Genomic DNA, 19788 nt, shown 5'->3' on the forward strand with positions numbered 1-19788 from the left:
CATATTTTACAACACACACATTCTCCTAACACCCTTTTTAGGCTGTGTAAATCTATCAAAATATAACCTAACCTACCAGTTACATCACTTTTGTTTTGAGAAAACTGTGTATCACAATGTTTTATTTTAATCTTCAAAGCACTAATGGGTGTTTCTCTAGATACTGATGAGTTTGCCTGTATTTCACTGCCTGTAACTTCACACACCAAATGTTGAACACAATGTTTCCTTTATTCACAAATCTATTACCATGAAACCCATGTTTGGTAAAACATTTCGTTTTGGCGTCATACTTTTCTTTTTGAGAGGTTTACCAATGTATTTGTTACTTTTCCTCAGAAAAATGTTAGCATTTCAGCATACGATGCATGTTCATACTATGAAATGACATGATACTGTTTTTGACAGTGCTACCATTACAAACATGTAATTTAACTTCAATAACACATCAATCCACAGCCTTCTGTATAAAAAATTACTGATTTTATTATATCGTGAAGTAATGCACGTAAAAGTTGTAACATTTCCAACCAGTGTAGATTATATTTTAAAAAATAAAATAAAAGTACTTCCCATGTGAGTTTATAAGCGATATATATATCATTTTATTTGGGAAATTGCAACTTTTATAATGAGATAAAAATCCGAAAACTTGAAAAAAATTATTTTCCATTCTAACTCCTTTTAATTTCAACCAGTATTTGAGAATGAGAGGAGTCAGTGAATTCCAACAAATGTCAGGCAATTTCAATCTTTTTTGAAACTTTTTCTTGCTGAGACTCACCACACAATAATTACAGGAAAAAAGTGTATCGCCTACCATATTTTTCTATTCATGCTGTGGAACATAGGCAACAGGCATGAAGTTTAAATGCATTACTCTTTTTTTTACTGCTATGTATATTTGCATATAATATTGTGTGTCCCTGTATAAGTATATCTTACAAAACACACGATTCAGGAGATATTGCAAAGTCATAAACTTCGAGAGGCATGAAAAATTAGGAATTTATACCTTCAGCTGTAAATGTTTTATGTGCGTACTGTCATATACTTGACACATTAATGCATTTTTAAAGTAGTCAGACATTTGTGGCTGTTTTATTCATGAGAGTTTGATTCTTTAAAGAATTGTGTATTTGACTACTGGTAGATAAGAAAACTACAATGTTTCACAGTGTCATTAAATGACATTTATCTGGTTTCAAAATAGACATTTATTGAGATATATGGCAAACAATACCATTAATGGGTATTTGAACCTCAATCTTAGCAAACCTTGCCACTTGGCTTTCATAACCTTAATGTAGTAGCATTTTATGTATGTAAATGTAGACTTCCAAAGTGTATACTGCTGACGAATTCTTGGATTTCCATCTTCTACCAAATATGATGAAAGTAACATTCTTTGAAATGTAGCAGAATTTTGACACATTGATGCAGATGGAGGCCCGGGAAGATCTTGTTAACTGTACGTAGTTCGGAAGGTTGCTCTATTAGGGCATGTCATATAATTTAAACTGGTTGTGGATTCTAGGGTCAGACAAAATGAGTACCTTTCTATTGACAGTGTAGTGTAATTTTTACAATAAATCGTGTATCTAGACCAAGTGCCTGTTAAATTTGCATCAGAAAAACTAAGAATCACATGAGAATGTAAGGAACTGTTATGAAGATACCTTTCTTTGCGTAAAACATGAAAGAAGTAGTGAATATTGGGGTGTGAAAGTGGGAAAAAGAAAGATGCAGGAACTACTTCTGCAGCAAATTACACTGCATAGAAAATAGGTGTTCAGGAAAGGTCATTAGCTGAGGACTATGAAGCTCTAGAAAACAGTGAAGTGTGACAGGAAGAACTGGGATACAGAACACAGCTATCAGGGTAGTGTGCTCGAGCAATTATGCTTGCATGTCATGCAGTCAATCTGATGTACATTTTTTATAAATTTTTCCTCATAATTTTAGGCATATATCAGCATACTTATACTCACAGTCGTTTGTTCGACAGATTCTGGCAGCTTAAAACTGTATACCGGGTTAAAATTTCAAACTAGAACAATGCCTTAAGGGACAAAACAGAGCTCTTTCAGCATGCCTCATGGTGTGACTCAAAACTACAAGCTGCCTGTACCTCTTCGTACTTCTCAAACTTACTAGAGGTTGTCTTAGACCTCATAATGGACATATGAGGTCTGTTCAAAAAATTTCAGAACATTCGTAGTTCAACGCCAGTGATGTACTCGAGCAAAATTGGTTGCCATCCCTGCACATGCCAGTGTGTAATGTATAACTGCCAGAAGTTTTGTTGTTGTATGTCTGTTAGTTATTGTTCACTGCTACATTGAGTAGAATGTTGTGTTGCACAGTTTTTGAATTTTGAGATGGCAGAGTTAGAGGAGCAACGTGTCCGCATTAAATTTTGTGTGAAACTCAAGAATACCTGTACAGAGAGACACCAAATGATGCAGGAAGCCTATGTTGATGAGTGCTTAAGCCATACTTGGTGTTACAAATGGTTCACGCAGTTTAAAAATGACCCCACGGAAGTTGGAGGTGATCCTTGTTCAGGGCGCCCTTTGAAATCTACCCACGATGCTCGTGTCAGGAGTTTCAACTAAATTGTGCAAGTCAATCGAAGACTGACTGACTGAAGGATAGCATAAGAATGTAACATTTCAGTTGGATCATGTCATGAATTTTTGTCACAGCATCTTGGAATGCATTGTATTGCCACTAGTTTTGTCCCAAGCCTCATGAACAAAGACCAGAAAAATATTCATCTCCCAATCTGTGAAGAGATTTTGGATCACACAGTTGAGAACTAGATGTACCTTAAGGGAATCATAATTGGTGATGAGACATGGGTCTACAGTTATGTTGTAGAGACTAAGGTTCAATCTTCACAATGGGTCAGAAAATGTTCTCCAAGCCCAAAGAAAGTTCATCAGGTCAAATGCCAGAGCTATGCCGATTGTTTTCATTCACTTTGAAGGATTAATTAATCGTGAATTCTTGCCACAGGGACAAACCAGTAATCGATGGTACTATTGGAATGTGTTGGCGATGCCTGCGAGAAAATGTTAGGAGACAAAGGCCTGAAATGTGGCAAGATAATTCATGGCTCTTGCAACATAATGCACTCACACATTAATCCCTATTGGTGTGTGATATCACTCAAAAATACAAAATCACTATGCACTACGCTGCCTCATCCTCCATACTCTCCATACCTGGCCACTGCAGACTTATTCTTATTTCCAAAGTTGAAAACCCTGTTGAAAGGGCATAGATTTGGAATGATAGATGAGATAAAAGAAAATTCACAGATGGAACTTCACACAATCTAGCAAGAGGCATACCAAGACTGCTTCCAGAAGCAGAAATGGCATTAGGAGCTGTGTATCAATTGTGGGGGAGAGTATTATGAAGGAGGCCATGCGCAATAAGTAAAGGATAAGTGTAGAAAAAGTTTTTGGACACAGTTTGGAATTTTTTGCACGCACTTCGTATACCCATGTATGAAAATGTATAATGATGACGGGTTTTGCCATGATCTGTTTCTGGAATAAATCTTACACTTTAGATGCTGAAAACTTCTCGTAAATGACGAAAATATGGTATTTTGCAGCTCTGATCTCTTACCAGATACACTGTCCAGAAAAACAGTGAAGCATTCAAAAAGGGAGGAGAAGACAAATGAAACTTCTTGGGATGAGCGGGTATGTAGTGGTGTTTCAGTGACAACAGAATCGTGTAATAGTAACATACCAGTCCACTTGTTGTATGATGTTGCACCCCCTCTTGTCTGGATCACTTCATTTGGTTGGGAGAAGTGTCATAAAGCCATTATATCCTCTTCTGAGGTAAGCTGGCCCACAGCTGTTGTAACTGGTCCTGGATACTGGCACTGGGATTGAGTTGACATCAGAGTTGATCCCCACAATTTCTAACAAGAAGAGAGCTGGGGGTCTTGCTGGCCACGTGAATACCTGAACATCATGCAGACAATTCATAAATGCATGTTCCATGTTTGGCCAAGCACTGCCCTGTTGAAAAATAGCAGTATGATACTGTCACATGTGACATCAGAGTAACATTAGAGGATACATAATATCCATGTCATATCATTGTGACACCGGAGTTCTCTCAATCACTAATAGCGATGACCTGAAGTCATATGCGATGCTGCCGCACACTGTGACACCAGGCATAACACTGTTGTGCCTCTCCAAAACACAGATAGAATGGGATCTCTCCCCAAGTTGCTGCTTTACTTGCCAACTAAGATCATTCAGGGTAGTGCAGAACTGTGATTCTTTGCTGAATTCAATGCAGTATCATTCATCAGCAGTCCATGCTTCCTGGCCATTATGCCATTTCAAACTCTGTCATTTGTGTTATGGTGTTAATGGTGGCCTATGCATGGAGCAGTAATTATCTTGTCTAGCTGCTGATGGTCTTCAACCAATAATGTAGGATGATACAGAATGTTGCAGGAAGTCCATTACTTGTTCTTGGATGGCAGGTGGAAATGTGAAGGAGATACAATATGCTTGGTGCACAATATGGCATCCCACCCTTGCAGTGCTCAGACATGTTTGACCGGAAGCTTGACGGTAAGTTAGCTTGCTTTCTTCTGGTGCAATCCAACATTTGACCACTATTACACCCAAAAGCCCCACAAATCTGGATATTGCATAATTCGATCAGATGGCCAAATGGAGACCTACAGTTCGGTCCTTTGCAAATCTTGTCGGGTGTTGATAACACTGTACTACACAAGTACTTGGTGTCTCTGTGTTCTTCACAGTGATCACACAACATCTGATGCTGTTCACATCCCTTACATATATGCTGACAGGTCTGTTAATGATGCTAAGCAGGAATGACAGCAATACACTCTGGTGGCCACTCTACCTGCTGCAGAGAATTGCAATTTTTCGTTTGCATATCTGCTGATGGTGCTTACAAATATGAATTTACAGTGACATTGAACCACCTCTTCTGGTGCTTCACTTTTTTTGTCATGCAGTGTATTATCAAAGTCATAGCCATGAGGTTGTTCGAACAGTAGGCAGTTTTGGATTAAGGACATAAAGGATAACATTGACAGTAATCTGTTTTATACAGGCAGGATCAAAACAAGTTTTAAAATCTAGAACGTTCATGGTGATTCATCTAAGCTCTTCACCTCAGATATTTCCTGATCATTTAAGAGATCATCATTCTCATGAGCTGTTCACCTCAGACATTTCCTGATCATTTAAAATATCATAATTCTGGTTTCACCCAATTAAATTGTGAAACCCAATTGAATTGTGAAAAATCCCTTACTAAACGAGAGAATTTCAGTGTCATTTCACTCTTCAAAATCCGATTAGTAGTTTTGGAGTAATTACAATATTAAGAACTTAGGATTTGTGTGTTTTGAACATGAAACCAATAGCTTCTTATGTGAAAGATCGTGTTGTACGAAACTTATCGTGTCCAGCTGATGGGATGCTCAGGCATGGCTGTGTGTCGTTGAACCAGCACATCAACTGGAAACTGAATGATGTGGTATCTAAGGGTGCTTTACCAGTTAACTGCAGAAAAGAGTCTTGGAAAAAAGGTGCAAGTTAAATATTCAGTGCATCTTTGAAAGGGGGATTTGGGTACAAAAATTATTAAATAATAACTATGTGTCATGAATGTAATGTTAAGATACACCAGGGTTGACACAAGTTCTGGAAATCAGGAAATATCAGGAAATTTCAAATGTGTCAGGGAAATACAAGGGAAATTGGAAGAAAACACGGGAAAAATCTCATTTTTGTCTCAGTAGATGAAATGGTTCATTTGCTGAGATGTAATGCATTGTTGCTGGGTGGATGCAGCAGAGTACGTGTGCTGCTTCCCTAGTCCCTCATTCTTACCAATTCTCCCCTTCCTACTATTCCCCTCAGCTTGAGCTGCCAACAAGAGGCAGGCAGGTATGAAGAGTGGTTTGTTTGAATCTGATTCTCAGAGACTGGTTATGCAGAGGCTGGAGACAGCTGTCACGTGTGCATGATATGTGTGTGAGTGATTATGTGAAACTGTGTGCGCTCTCATTTTCTGACAAAGGCTCTGGCTGCAAATTTAGTTGTGATAGTGTGATTTACCTACGTGCCTGTCTGTGGCTCAGTGATCATCTTCCTGGTTAGTTGTTACTTATCCTCATTAGCATTGATTCTCAGTTTATTCGCACAAGGATTGATCACCGCAGTCTAATTTTATCAACATGTTGTTTGTGACATTTGAATAGCTGGCCACATGAGTGGACTTCAACGATGGGCCAAAGCCACAGGCCATTTCTGTATGTATCTCTTACAGATCGGGCCTGCCAATCTGAAGCCCATTGTTTCCTGCTAATGTACAGGCTCTGCCTGTCGGATCTAGCCTCATCGATCTCCCCACAGGTTGGGTCTGTTTGTGTGTGGCATAATGCGATGGATTTCATGGTTTATCAATGGACCCAGACCTTTGGTGCTGCTCAGGAAGCCAGAGGCCATGGGTGATGAATTTCAGGAATTGCGACTGTCTCACCGCAAGTACACTGTACAGTGCGGTGTTTGATAGACGTTTTATTTATTCTAGTACATTTTGGCATTTTGAAAGTGTTTCATATATTAGAAAGTATGGATGATAAGCAGAAGAAAATGGTGGCACACACTTTCGGTTTGTACATAATGTACTTACATATTTCTCGAAAGAAAAATCACCCAATACCTGTAAAATGGAATGATTGTGAGCCGGAAGGCCCAATTGAGGGAAGTTTGGCCACCAGGTTCCAAGTCTTCGTTCAGGTGATGCCACATTGGGCAACTTGCAAGTCAGTGATCATAAAAACACAACACCCAGTTCACGAGCGGAGAAATCTACAACCTGGCTGGGAACCTAGGTCCGCTGCGTGTTAAGCAAATACATTACCACTCAGCTAAGCAGGCGGACACACAATACCCCTAAAATAAAAGACATAACACACTGAGTAATAACCAATATTTTATTGGCGGTCACCTATAGTGTTGGGTTACACAACTCTTCCCCGCCTTGTACACTTCTTTCAAGAGGCCTACTTTTTTCTGAGATTATTTCTGAAATCGGTGAAGGTATTTAAAATATGTCTTGTGACTCCAAGGAAATGCGTATTTTTGTCACCAAATGTGTTTCGTTTTATAGAAATAAACTAACATCAGTGGTCTTAATGAAAAACATGTACCATTTGGTTTGCTTTCTCCATCTAAAACCAGTTCATTACAAAAGACGTTTGTTAGTACTTAAAATTTTTGCTCACAGATTTGGAAATACAGAAGTCCCTACATTTTTTGTCAATCTAATTCTTTATCCACATATGAGATCTCAAAATTTGTCAGGTAAAAATGCTAAAACTTGTCTGGAAATCAGGGAAATATCAAGGAATTTCACTTGGGGAAACTTGTGCCAACCCTGTACGTACCCACATTGCAAAATCTTGTGAGCTGTAGAAATGAATTGCCAAAGAATGTGGTCATAAATACTCACTTAAAATTGCATTTATGTTATCAAAGTGTTTGAAATACAAACAGTAGGTAAGAAACAAGTCTGTAATGTACACAGCAAGTGAAGTAGACATTCTGGCAGATGTTTATATTTATAATCCACTTGTTAGCTCCAGAGAAAATGCTAGTGCCTCTGGAATAAATCAATACAGCCATACATATTTGCAGTCACTGGTGCAAGGACTTCTGGACAGACTGAAGAGACTCCTTCAATATCACTACACATGTTGCAAAAATGATTTTTTAAAAGTTTTCTCGGCTCATAGGAACTTGTGCTTAGGCTTAGTCTTTGAGTTCAACCCAGGAGAAAAAAGTCAACTGGCATCCAATCAGGCAAACATGGTAGCCAACTTACAATGCTTTCACATTGTATACAGCAACGAGGAAAGAGTTTAGTGAGCACCCTCACAGCCACAGGTTAGTAGTAAGTGGAGTGTCCATTGGGCCATTTCAAGTGGTGTGTCCTCTGAGAGCTGGTAGTAATTTGCTAAGAAATGGTATATATCCTTTAACCATTAAAGTTTCTTCAATGAAATAAGGACCAATCACACATTCTCCAACAATCCCTTACCACATGCTCACACTACACTGCGTCTGACGTTCAACTTGTCTCATCCAGTGCGAATTCTCAGCAGCCCAGTAATGCATATTTCTTTCATTCATTTTCCGTTATTTGTGAAGGTGTGATTGGTGAAGAGATTTCTTTGAAAGAAGACCCAATTGTCCTAATGACCCATCAGAGCCTAGTGACAAAATTCGATGTGTCCTTCTGCAAATCCACTTGCTACTAGTGAAGTGACACATGATAGAGATGGAAGCTGTTTGTGTGCAAAATGCAAACAATGCTGGGCTGATTTATTCCAGAGGCACTTGCATTTTCTCTGAAGGCAACATGTGAATTATAAAAAACAGTTGCCCAGAACATGTAGTTCACTTACTGTGCTCATTATAGGCATGCTTCTTAGCTGCTGTGTAGTATTCCAGTGTCCTTCCAATAACAATTTGTTGTGCTTGTTCTGAATTGTCATTCTGGTTGGACACCGTCTGTCTTGATACATTCGTGAATACAAGCCAGCTATTCTCTTTGTATTCCTTCTGCATTGTTCTTAAAGGAGTAGCATATCTCATTTGTCCTGGTTTGTGGGAGACAGTTTGTGCCTGTATTATACCGGCATTGGGGTGGTGCGACACATTGTTTCCTACGTATCCAGTTTCCTTATTTGGATCTGAGGCAGCAATATTAAATTAGATAGGTGCTATTAGCAGTAAAAATTACTATCGTTCCATTTGGAAAAGTGAAGTTGATACTAATTTCCCTGTAATAAATATAACTATGAAAAGAGTGTATATGTCATTTGCTGAAAGTTCTCTCACAATTTTTCTGAGTTAAAACAAAATTATGATACCTTGAACGATTCCAGGAATACTTGATGTGAACAGCTTAGCTCAATCAGATACCTTGAACGGTTCCAGGAATACTTGATGTGAACAGCTTAGCTCAATCATCCTGTGTAGCCAAACTCAGACAATGGAAAGTCCAGGATGGAATAGCAACAGTACAGAAATGATAGGTTGCTGCTCACCATACAGAGGGGATGTTGAGTCACTGACAGGCACAATCAAAAGAATACTAAACATATCTAAGCTTTCAGACAAAGTTCTTTTTCTGAAGTATAAGTCTCGCACCACAGCAGCAACAACAACAACAACAAAAACAACAACAGCACACATGGCTACTGTCTCCGGTCGCTAAGGCCCAAACACAACAGTCTGTTTGGTGTGCAGCCTGTATCCTGTGCATATTCGTGTTGTTTCACCCTGTTTTTGAAGTTGGTATGTAATATTTTTGATTAAGTGATATTGAATTGTGGCTAAGAATTGTGATACTAAATAAAGCAAATATTTAAATGCAAGAGAACTGTGGAAAAATAAATAAGAACACAACCATCTGAAAACTAGTAGAAAAGAACTATAGAGCCTGAAGAAATAAATTAATGCCAGTTTCAAAGTCTGAATGAAGAGACTGATGAAATGTTTCTATTTAAATTCTATAAGAGAAGAAGAATAAGAAGAAGAAGAAGAAGAAGAAGAAACATGTTAATAAACTCAAAACCTCAGCTTCCACAGGCATCATGAAAGAAAGAAAAGGGGAGAGGTAAATATTACCAAACTGAAAATTGGAGTCAGGCTGCGAGGTCAGTTACAATGGATCATTTGCTAGAGCATTGCCCACGAGAGGCAAATGTGTAGGATTAAGTCTTGCTCTGTTAACACTTAACCCACAGAACATAAATAATGTGAGTATATCAGAAGTATGCGAAATATATGTTAAAACTGTATGTTCTTTGACAGCCTCAATGCTTTGCTATATGAGATTGTCAGAGTTAACAGCACTATTTATTGACTCTATGGCATTATCATTATGTGGCTATTACACCAGTTTAATTCTAATGCTGTAGAAGTGAACTGTTTGTTGTTAACAGTTTGAATTCATGCCAATGCTATGGTCTTCTTCCTGTGACACCTACAGATGATTAACATAAAGTAATACACCAGAACATCTGCAGTGAGAATGTGATGTAATGATGACGTATTCAGTGAAGAGGATAATCCTTCATATGAAAATAGAGACTCGCTGACCAATGATTACAGTCCAGTTTCACCCAAAAATTCTTTTGAAGTTTTAAAAGGAAACTAAATACAACACCAGTACTGATCCAGCCCAGCAGATTTGGCCTAACATATGTACCCCCAGCGATTTTTGTCAAAATCCCTATGCTTACTGAAAAGTCATCTTTTCTTTAGTAGTTTGGAGAAAATTACAAGAAAGGAAAAATAGGACAATGGTATTTTTGATAAAATTCAAATTACTCAAAACAGACAGCAGAAAAAGAATGTCCTATTTTATGCATAGGATAGCTTAAATTAATTATAACCACCATCTAGAGATGACTTGGCACTGCAGATTCTCCTCACAGTAAAAATTATTATTATTATTATTATTATTATTTCTTTCCTTTCTCAGATATTATTATTATTTTTTTTAGTATATTAGCTCTCTCCGAGCAGTCTTCATTCTTTTTTACTTTACACTGTTTTTTGCGATGCATTGTACATTCTACTTCATTAACATCTTAAGGAATGGGTTCACGCCTCTGTAAACTGATAAATTACATTATTTGTGTATATAGGCAAGGGAAAGGCTGCCTGTTCTTTATATTTTTATTTTTCTAGATAACTATCAAACTGCACATTCATTGTCTGCAGTCTTGTATTTTATTTTTATGCCTGCACATAATTTCTGCAGATAAAAATGAAATACCCTTACACTAATGATGAGCATATATTACTTTACCTATATAAAAATAAAGCCATTTATTAACTGCATGAAGGCTGCAGGACATCTTGCATACAAAACCCCTCTATACATTGTTTAAAAGATATCATTTTCATTTCTGACATGGTTGTCTATATTTTGTTATGCACTGTTGCAGTTTCAGCATTACACCATTTTCAAACACAATCAATCTGTGCCATTGGATAGGGTAAACCATAAGAATTGAGAATTATGATTTGTTATTTCCAACATGTAATCAGAAGAAGCAATAGGTGGATCTAGACCAAGCAGACCTTCACCACAGAGACCAGTGCTGGTAAAACCCAGGTTTTCACAACTCAGTTACTTTGAGCAGTTCAGCATATTTGAACGTAACCCTGAGTTGGTGAGCTGTTTAAACCAAGACAATAAGTGAAAGAGGGAGAGGGAAGACTACATGAAAAAAGTGTTTGGCTAACTGGGGCTGGGCTAGAATGAAGTACAAATTACTTGAGTTCCCAGCAGGAAAATTTATTACAGTATTCAGCGGAACTCTCCCATTGTCGGTGAGAAATGGGTTAAGGTAAATTTGGCAATGATTTTACATGACTTCCTTGAGAGGTTTTACTCAGGAGCGAGAATAAAAAGCAGATTCATTATGACTGGCTAAAGTGACTTGGAGAAAGAATGAGATGGTTTCTGCAACAATTTTTAAGTGGCAGTAAAACTGGACATTATAACTTGCTACAATATATGTTGCCCGGTCTTGATACCTGGGTAGAATGTAATGTGGTCTAAAATTTCACAGAGCTATTGTCACACGAAGGAATGTGGTTTGTTTTGGACCCTTGAAAGTCCAAGTAATGCTTCACATCAGGGCTTCCTTGGTAAAGTTACGTAGAATAGAATCGCTCAGCATTGGGATGGCCAGTGCTGTCATTGTTCATAACCTGTGATGTCACACGGTGGGCAACAATAGCGGTAAAGTCATATTTTCTCATTTTTCACACATGTGTCTCATGTAATTTCCGCCTGTATGTCATATTCAGCTTGCAGAACTGGTTTTGACCTCCAAGAGCTTTTCACAATCTTTTTATTTATTTATTTATTTTGCTGAGGAAAACACTGCCACAGTGTCTTCCATTCTCTCTAGCATTTCCCCCCCTTTTTTATGAGGCCGGCTCATTATTTTTTTATACGTTTTGGGTATTGTTGGCCAGTTGCATTTCTGGACCCCACTATCCTCACCTCCCTTCTTCTCAGGGAATATAGTTGTGTATCCCATCTGTCTGTGGTTAGTGACATTTCTGGTTATTGTGTAGAAGCATTTTAATTTCTGTGCATTGTGTAACTGAAGGAGAGCTGGGGAACAAGCCCAATGTTTCCTTAGGCAGATTTCGGCTGCCTACAAACCACATTAAGTGGCACACTTAAAAGTCAAAACCCACATGCAAGCAAAAAGTTTATTTTGTGGAGGGTAGTTAAGCTGATGTTCACCGACAAGAATTCTTGTAGTGACCATATAAATCAAGAGATTGAAAAAGCTGTGTAATCGTAAGATTCAAAGGAAGACACAGACAGTGTTCTCTTTATCCGCAAAGTTTCAAGAATATTTAATGTCTATAACAACATACCAATAAAGGGTCAGTTTTTAAAGGAGGTGTCAAAATTATTAATAATATTTTCATTGAGCCTTTTTGTCCATCTGTCTATGTGCATCTGTTCGTCAGAATGATACTCAAGATTGGCCTGGTTTTTAGTTTTAATCATGTGTAAAAAAACTAAAAAAGAATTCAGTTTTATGTAATTGTATCCGACAAGGGTTGGGGGGGTCATGTCCATCCAAATCTCACCAAGGGCAAGAAATCCAGTTTGAGGTCCTGTATGCATTGCGAATCTCATGTTTCAAATGCAAGTTGAACATTTGTTATCTTCTTCAAACAAGGTACCCCAATTGAGAAATGTCATTGGCACAATCAAAGCTGCAGCAGCCTTTTTTTTTTTTGGCAAACACTAAAAACCTCGAACTCCACTGCTGTCAAAGTTACGTGCTTCTCTGAAGTCTTTGTATGAACACAGGTGGGTATAGTGTGATGAAGCTGTTCATCAATTCACAAAGCTAAAAGGAAGGCTTCTTGTCACAGGGCTGTAATCACTGCAGGACATCTTTGTAGTCATCGGACCCAGATGTCTAACCATGTGGCTACTTTGGATTCAGAATATTTTGGAATACCTTTATACATACCTGACAGTGTGCTGGATGGCATTGTGTAGATATTTCAATTTTGTAATTGTAGAATATTCAAACCCCTGCCTCAGATGTAACCATTTTGTTGTCAGAAGAGGAGCTATACTACAACAGTATGGGGCTCTCATCAACCTTTTCCAGTATACTGGTAATTATGGACAACAACAGCATTTGAGAATCCTGAAGCCATCATGTGGCAACAGAAATGGATTGACTGGATGAATGGTCACCCCAATGAGAAGTTTCTGTCACCACCTGTTGATACGCTGCAGTCCTGCAGCAGAGATGTCTGCCAGCTTGTATGTGATTCCTTCATTTGTTATTGATGCTACCACATAGCAACGCTTCAGCTAAGATGTTATTTTCTTCTCTCCCTGTAGGCAAAATACATCTATGTGGTCAAGAATGGGCCATGGCTTGGCTTAGCTTAGCTGTGCTCTGCATTCACAGAGATATTAATGCTTAATAATAACTGAGAGATTTGCCAAAAGTAAAAAAGGAACGCATCACATTAATCAGTAAGACAATCTTTTGATTGCCATTCTTCTAGAATTTAGGCAGAAGAAATTTCTGATGTTTTTATTCAACAGTCTTTTATTCAAATCCTGAAAAATTACTATTTCTCAGATAAATAGTTTTATTACTCAAAATTTCTCCAACAGTCCTAAATGTCCTAAATTTGGTATTGTTAATGAAAAGCACCATTAACAGTTTAATCAGGTAATGATGTACAAGAGCTTTTGATTATTTGAAAAATTTTCCCTGGACTCCTCATGGAGTCCATGCTGGATCCACACCTGCATAACAGACATAAGTACTTTATCCATCTGTTTTATACTTAAATAGTATTTTGTTGATATGTATTCCTGACATGTGTTTTAAAATTGGTTTGCACCAGAAACTACACAGTAACAAAAGCTATATTTCATCCAGATACAGCCCATTTTGTGAACTGTTAATATTCAGAGTTAAAGAAAGTGTCTTTAAAAATATAATTCATGTATTTCATTTAGTTTCATCCCATATGTCATAAGCAGTGTGCTGTGCATCATAAAAGTATCCCACTGTACAGATTGTTAATGTCTGTTTACATTTTTGACATATTTGATGAATATATGGAATTTTTAAATTTCTTTTGTTGGAGTAAATTATATTGAACCACTCTAACAGTATTATTTCTAATATTTAATGTCTCTTTCAGTCGATTTCAGGCAGCTTGGATATTATTCTACAAGACAAGGTTTGTTTGGCTGTGTTGTTCCACCAGCGTAAATCTTTGTTATATTTTCTCATTATTTTCATTTCTTTAATTTCTGTTGCTATATTTATTAAATTTTTCAGCAACCTACGTCGCTTGGTTCATGTTCTTTTATTGCGATCACAACCCAGTGAATGGTTCAATCAATACTTCAGGTTATAATTTTATATTTGAATTTTTGTGCACAACATTTTACGTATCTCAGCATTTACTAATGAATTTGAGAAGTAACATGGCATGCTCTCCTCTGCTTGTGTTGCATGCATAATAATTAAATCTCTAATTTTGTAGAATATGAAGACACAACAAGCATGTGTTGCTTGTCTGTAAATATAATAGAAATGTGCAGTATTGGCCACTGCTCAGAGAAAAATTAACATTTTTCCTTCTCTCTTCATATAAATTTATCTTGCATCTTTATTAAATGCTTATTGCTTTAATATGTATTTGAACTTAGAAAGTTATACAGAGTAAATGCTTCCATTTGCAGTGAGTTCTGCTTTGACTTTAGTGTTTGTAGTTCAGTGTTATGTCACCTATAGCCCTTTAGCAAATTTGTCTCTCAGGTTTCTCATAGCTACCAGAAAGTTGAATACTCTTCAGCTTATCCTCACATTTGGGAGGGGGGGGGGGGGGGGACTGCTGTTAATCTTCCTAGGAAGACATGAACTCGGATTTCATATGAATGTAATAGAAAGAGGATGAAGATGTTAGAATTTAACATACAACCTATAGAGGTCACAAGAGATGGACCACAGTTAGATAAGGAAAGCAAGAATACAGATTGCATCCACTGTAAGGGATTATATTAGCATTCTTCTTAAATGATTTTAGGATGTAGAGCACCAATATCACTGTAGCAGGACAGATTTTAACTCTTTTGTGAAAATGATAAGGAGAAGTCGTAGGTGGATTATGTCCTTTGGAAGAAATAAAGGTAACAATGTACCACATATTTTTGTAAGGTTTTGATATATCCAAGGACCAGTAACAAGTATACTTTAAAAAGTTTATTTAAAACAAACTGTTACTGGTTTTGATGATGTATTCCAGATATCCTTGCTTTCCTGCTGGGGCCTTGTTTTTTACCCAGTACTGGTTTTGTGCACAAAGATAAACAGCAAATTTTTTGTTCACAATTGGTAATCTTAGAAGTTTTTTAGCTTCACAGAGACATTCGTGAAATTATTTTAAAGTTAATATAATGTGAAATGTGATGAAAACTTGCACATTGTATACCTTTGTGTGACTAATTTGGCCTTTATACATTATAAATTTACTCCATTTTTGCACCTGCACTTTGTGACCATTATGTTCTATGGCAGCACACGCACTCAACATTTACATAAAATGTGGACCAACTGACATAACAAAAACACTAGTTTCAAAGATGTTAATTAGTAAGGGTGTTAAGTTACAGGTGCTGAATAAAGTAATGGACACAGGAAAACGCAGCTTAGCTAGAATGAGGAAATTAATTTGAAACTCAAAAAGGGAAGAAGAATTATGCACAATAAATGCCAACATGGAATTCTATTGAAAGGGTTATAGGTGTGAACTATCTAACCAGAATTTTGTGTTACATTGTGAAAAGATAAGGGATTTGTACATTGAAAAATGAATATCGAATCTAAAGTCCATTGTATAATATAAATACTATTACAATTTTTTTTAAATACTGATTGCTCAGTTATATTGTAAGAGATAGGTGTAATATTAGTTTGATGAACATGGGCATTAGATAGCCAACAGTGTGTACATGTCAAAAGCACAATAAGATAGATTATTTGTTACAGTGATAAAACTAAGTTGGAACATCAAAATCTTATAGTTGTATTACAGCCACATTTCTCAAAAAGTTAACTTTTGCAAGATAACATATTCACCATGTAGCTGAAACATCCATTCGTCAGTAGACATATAAAGAAAACAGAGTCATTGTAAGCTTTTGGAAAATGTCCTCCTTCAGAGCTAACTATAGTAGGGAGCAGCTAAAGTGGTGGCTAGAGGGGTAAGTGTAGAAGGTACCCCCTAGACAATTTCTTCACACTACCCCATTCATGTTCTAGCTGCACACCTCATTTACCACCATTTGGAAGCCTTCAGCCCGTACACATCAAGCCAGTCACAGCAATGTATATGCCATCGGACAATGCTGTTTCTATGCTTCATACATTATGTGGGTCTCACTTGAAATTGATAAGATTCCTGAAGTTAACACACAGCCCATTATGATAATGGTTTTAGAATCAGATGGGGCAATCTCTTGTTTTAAATAATTTATTATTGCAGCAAAATCATGTTATTGTTATTGGTATTGTGGTCTTCAGTCCAAAGACTGTTTTGATGCAGTTCTTCATGCTACCGTCTCCTGTGCAAGCCTCTTCCTCTTCAGGTTACTACTGCAACCCACATCCTTCTGAATCTGCTTACTGTATTCATCTCTTGGTCTCCTTTTAAGATTTTACTCTCCACATTTCCCTTTAGGACTAAACTCCTGACCCATGATGTCTCAGAATGTGTGCTATCAACCAATTCCTTCTTCTAGTCAGGTTGTGTTATAAACTTCTTTGCACACCAACTCTATTCAGTTCCTTCTCATTACAGTAGTTACGTGATCTACATATCTAATTCAAAGCATTCTTCTGTAGCACCACATTCAAAATCTTCCATTCTCTTCTAGTCTAAATTGTGTATTGCCCATGTTTCATTTCCGTATATGGCTACTACAGTTACTTTCAGAAGAGACTTCCTGATACTTAACTCTTTACTCAATATCAACAAATTTCTTTTTATCAGAAATGCTTTTCTTGCCATTGCTAGTCTTCCTTTTGTATCCTCTCTACTTTGGGAATGTCAGTTTTTTGCTGCTCTGATAGTAAAACTCATGTACTACTTTAAATGTCTCGTTTCCTAATCTAATTCCCTCAGCATCACCTGATTTAATTCAATGACATTCCATTATCCTCAGTTTGCTTTTGTCGATGTTCATCTTATTGGGGGATAGGTTGCAATCCTGTTTCTTTCCCTTCTCAACCACTGCATCCCTTTCATACCCCCCTTGACCCTTATAACTACCCATATGATTTCTGTACAGGTTGTAAATATCCTTTCACTCCATGTACTTGACTTCATGCTACCTTCAGAAGTTCAAAGAGAGTATTCCAGTAAACCTTCTCAAAGCTTTCTCTATATCTACAAATGATATAAACATAAGTTTGCCTTTCCTTAATCTGTCTTTGAAGAGTAGTCCTAGGGCCAGTATTGCCCCATGTGTTCCTACATTTCTTCAGAATCCCTACTGATCTTCTCCGAAATGGCTTCCACCAGTTTTTCCGTTCTTTTGTAAAGAATGTGTGTTAGTATTTCGCAACCACGACTTATTAAATTGATATTTCTGTAGGATTCACTCCTGTCAGCACCTACTTTCTTTGTAATTGTAATTATTATATTCTTCTTGAATTCTGAGAGTATTTTGTCTGTCTCATACAACTTGCTCTCCAGATGGAAGAGTATTGTCATGGCCGACTGTTCCCAGGCTATCAGTAGCTCTAAGAAATGTTGTCTACTCCTGTGGCCTTGTTTAGACTTAGGTTTTGAGTGCTCTGTCACATTCTTCTCGCAGTATCATGTATCCCATCTCATCTTCATCTGTGTCATCTTCCATTTCTGTTAATATTGCCTTCAAGTTCACTTCTCTTGTATAGACCCTCTATATACTTCTTCCACTTTTCAGCTTCCCCTTCTTTGCTTAAGACTGTTTTTCCATCTGAACTCTTTATACTCACACAAGTGGTTCTCTTTTCTCCAAAGGCCTATTTAATTTTCCTGTAGGCGGTATCTATCATTCCCCTAGTGATATATGCCTCTACATTCTTATATTTGTCCTCTAACCACTCCTGTGTAGCCATTTTGCTCTTTCTGTCAATCTCATTTTGTAGACTTTGTAATCCCTTTTTCTTACTGCATTTTTATATTTTCTCCTTCCATCAGTTAAATTCAGTATCTCTTGTGTTATCCAAGGATTTCTGCGAGTCCTCATCTGTTTACCTACTCAGTCCTCTGCTGCCTTCACTGTTTCATCTGTCAAAGCTACCCATTCTTCACCTGATGTTTTCCTTTTCCCTGTTCTTGTCAATCATTCCCTAATTCTACCTCTGAAACACTCAACAACCTCCGGTCCTTTCAGTTTATCTGATCCCATCTCCTTAATTTCCTACCTTTTTTTTTGCAATTTCTTCAGTTTTTATCTACAGTTTGCAACCAGTAAATTGTGGTCAGTTCACACCTGTCACTGGAAATATCTTATAATTTAAAATCTGGTTATGAAATCTCATACCATTATAATCAATCTGAAACCTTCCAGCATGAAGTGCATTGTTTTCCACGAACTCTTGTCAATGATAGGTATGCATTTGGTAGCCATTGCTTCTTACAATGCTACCTGGATGAACTCATGGTGGATTGCTCTGTTGTTCTTCCTGCCATAGTTCATTCTTCTGCTGGAAACTTTCCTTTCCAATGTAAGTCTTCTACAATTAAGGCAAACCAATGTAATGACATTAAGATGAATGTTTTGCTCTAAACACAAAGTGTAGTACTATTGTTGGTCAATAAAAAATACTGAACCTACATGAAAATTGTAAATATGCAGCAGGCAGCAGTAGTAATAGCACTAATAGGGGAGGAATAATTACCATTTAATCTGTGCCAGTATACTTCCAGCCAGCTATTATCTATCATTCCACGTCACACATCTACCTTCTGTCCCATCTTGAAAAATATTATTTATCTTTCCTGTAGAAAACGTAGAAAACATTTTTGTTGAGACCGATGCAATAAATGTGGTGATGCTTTTTCTGTGAGATTGTAGGAAAATTATGATAGATAACTGAAACAGTGTTATATGTTGACCATGTAGTAAATAGTTTCATGTTCACCAAGAGAAACTTGCACCGTAAAAAAATGGTTCTATGCAGTATGTACCCCAAGACTATGTCAAGTTTTAACTCTTAGATATTCAAAATTTAGAATATATCGTGTCAGTTGTTGGTTCCTGAGAAGCTCATATTGTATCTGGAGATGGTTTTGAAATCTATGCAGATTGAATTTTGTAATGGAAATGCTTATAACTGTGTGTGACATTGGACTTGTGAGTGAGTTTACTTTTGTTGTGTAAGTTTTATCTTTCTCGGATAATCATTCACTTGCTGTTTAAATTATTTCTTTTTCTATATAGCTGTTTTTCTCTGGATTTAAGGGGAGGAGGGCTTGAAGGAGCAGGAAGGCTTAGGAGGTAACTGGATCATGGAGTGGGTAGTGAACTGTTGTGGGCAACAGAGGGAAATACATATGACTTTCTCTGGTAGTTATGGAACACATTAATTAATCGGGGTAACAATCACAA

General features: G+C 37.2%; 1 protein-coding gene across 1 annotated transcript in view; it reads left to right on the plus strand.

Annotated features, from left to right (window-relative positions):
- Window positions 1-19788, plus strand: part of LOC126272764 (mitochondrial Rho GTPase-like) — a 197568-nt gene that overhangs the window by 166887 nt on the left and 10893 nt on the right. Inside the window, 1 exon segment of the mRNA XM_049975891.1 lies at window positions 14465-14536. Within this exon segment, the coding sequence (XP_049831848.1) occupies window positions 14465-14536 (72 nt within the window).

This window comes from Schistocerca gregaria, chromosome 1, assembly GCF_023897955.1.
Source record: "Schistocerca gregaria isolate iqSchGreg1 chromosome 1, iqSchGreg1.2, whole genome shotgun sequence".
Classification (NCBI taxonomy): domain Eukaryota; kingdom Metazoa; phylum Arthropoda; class Insecta; order Orthoptera; family Acrididae; genus Schistocerca; species Schistocerca gregaria.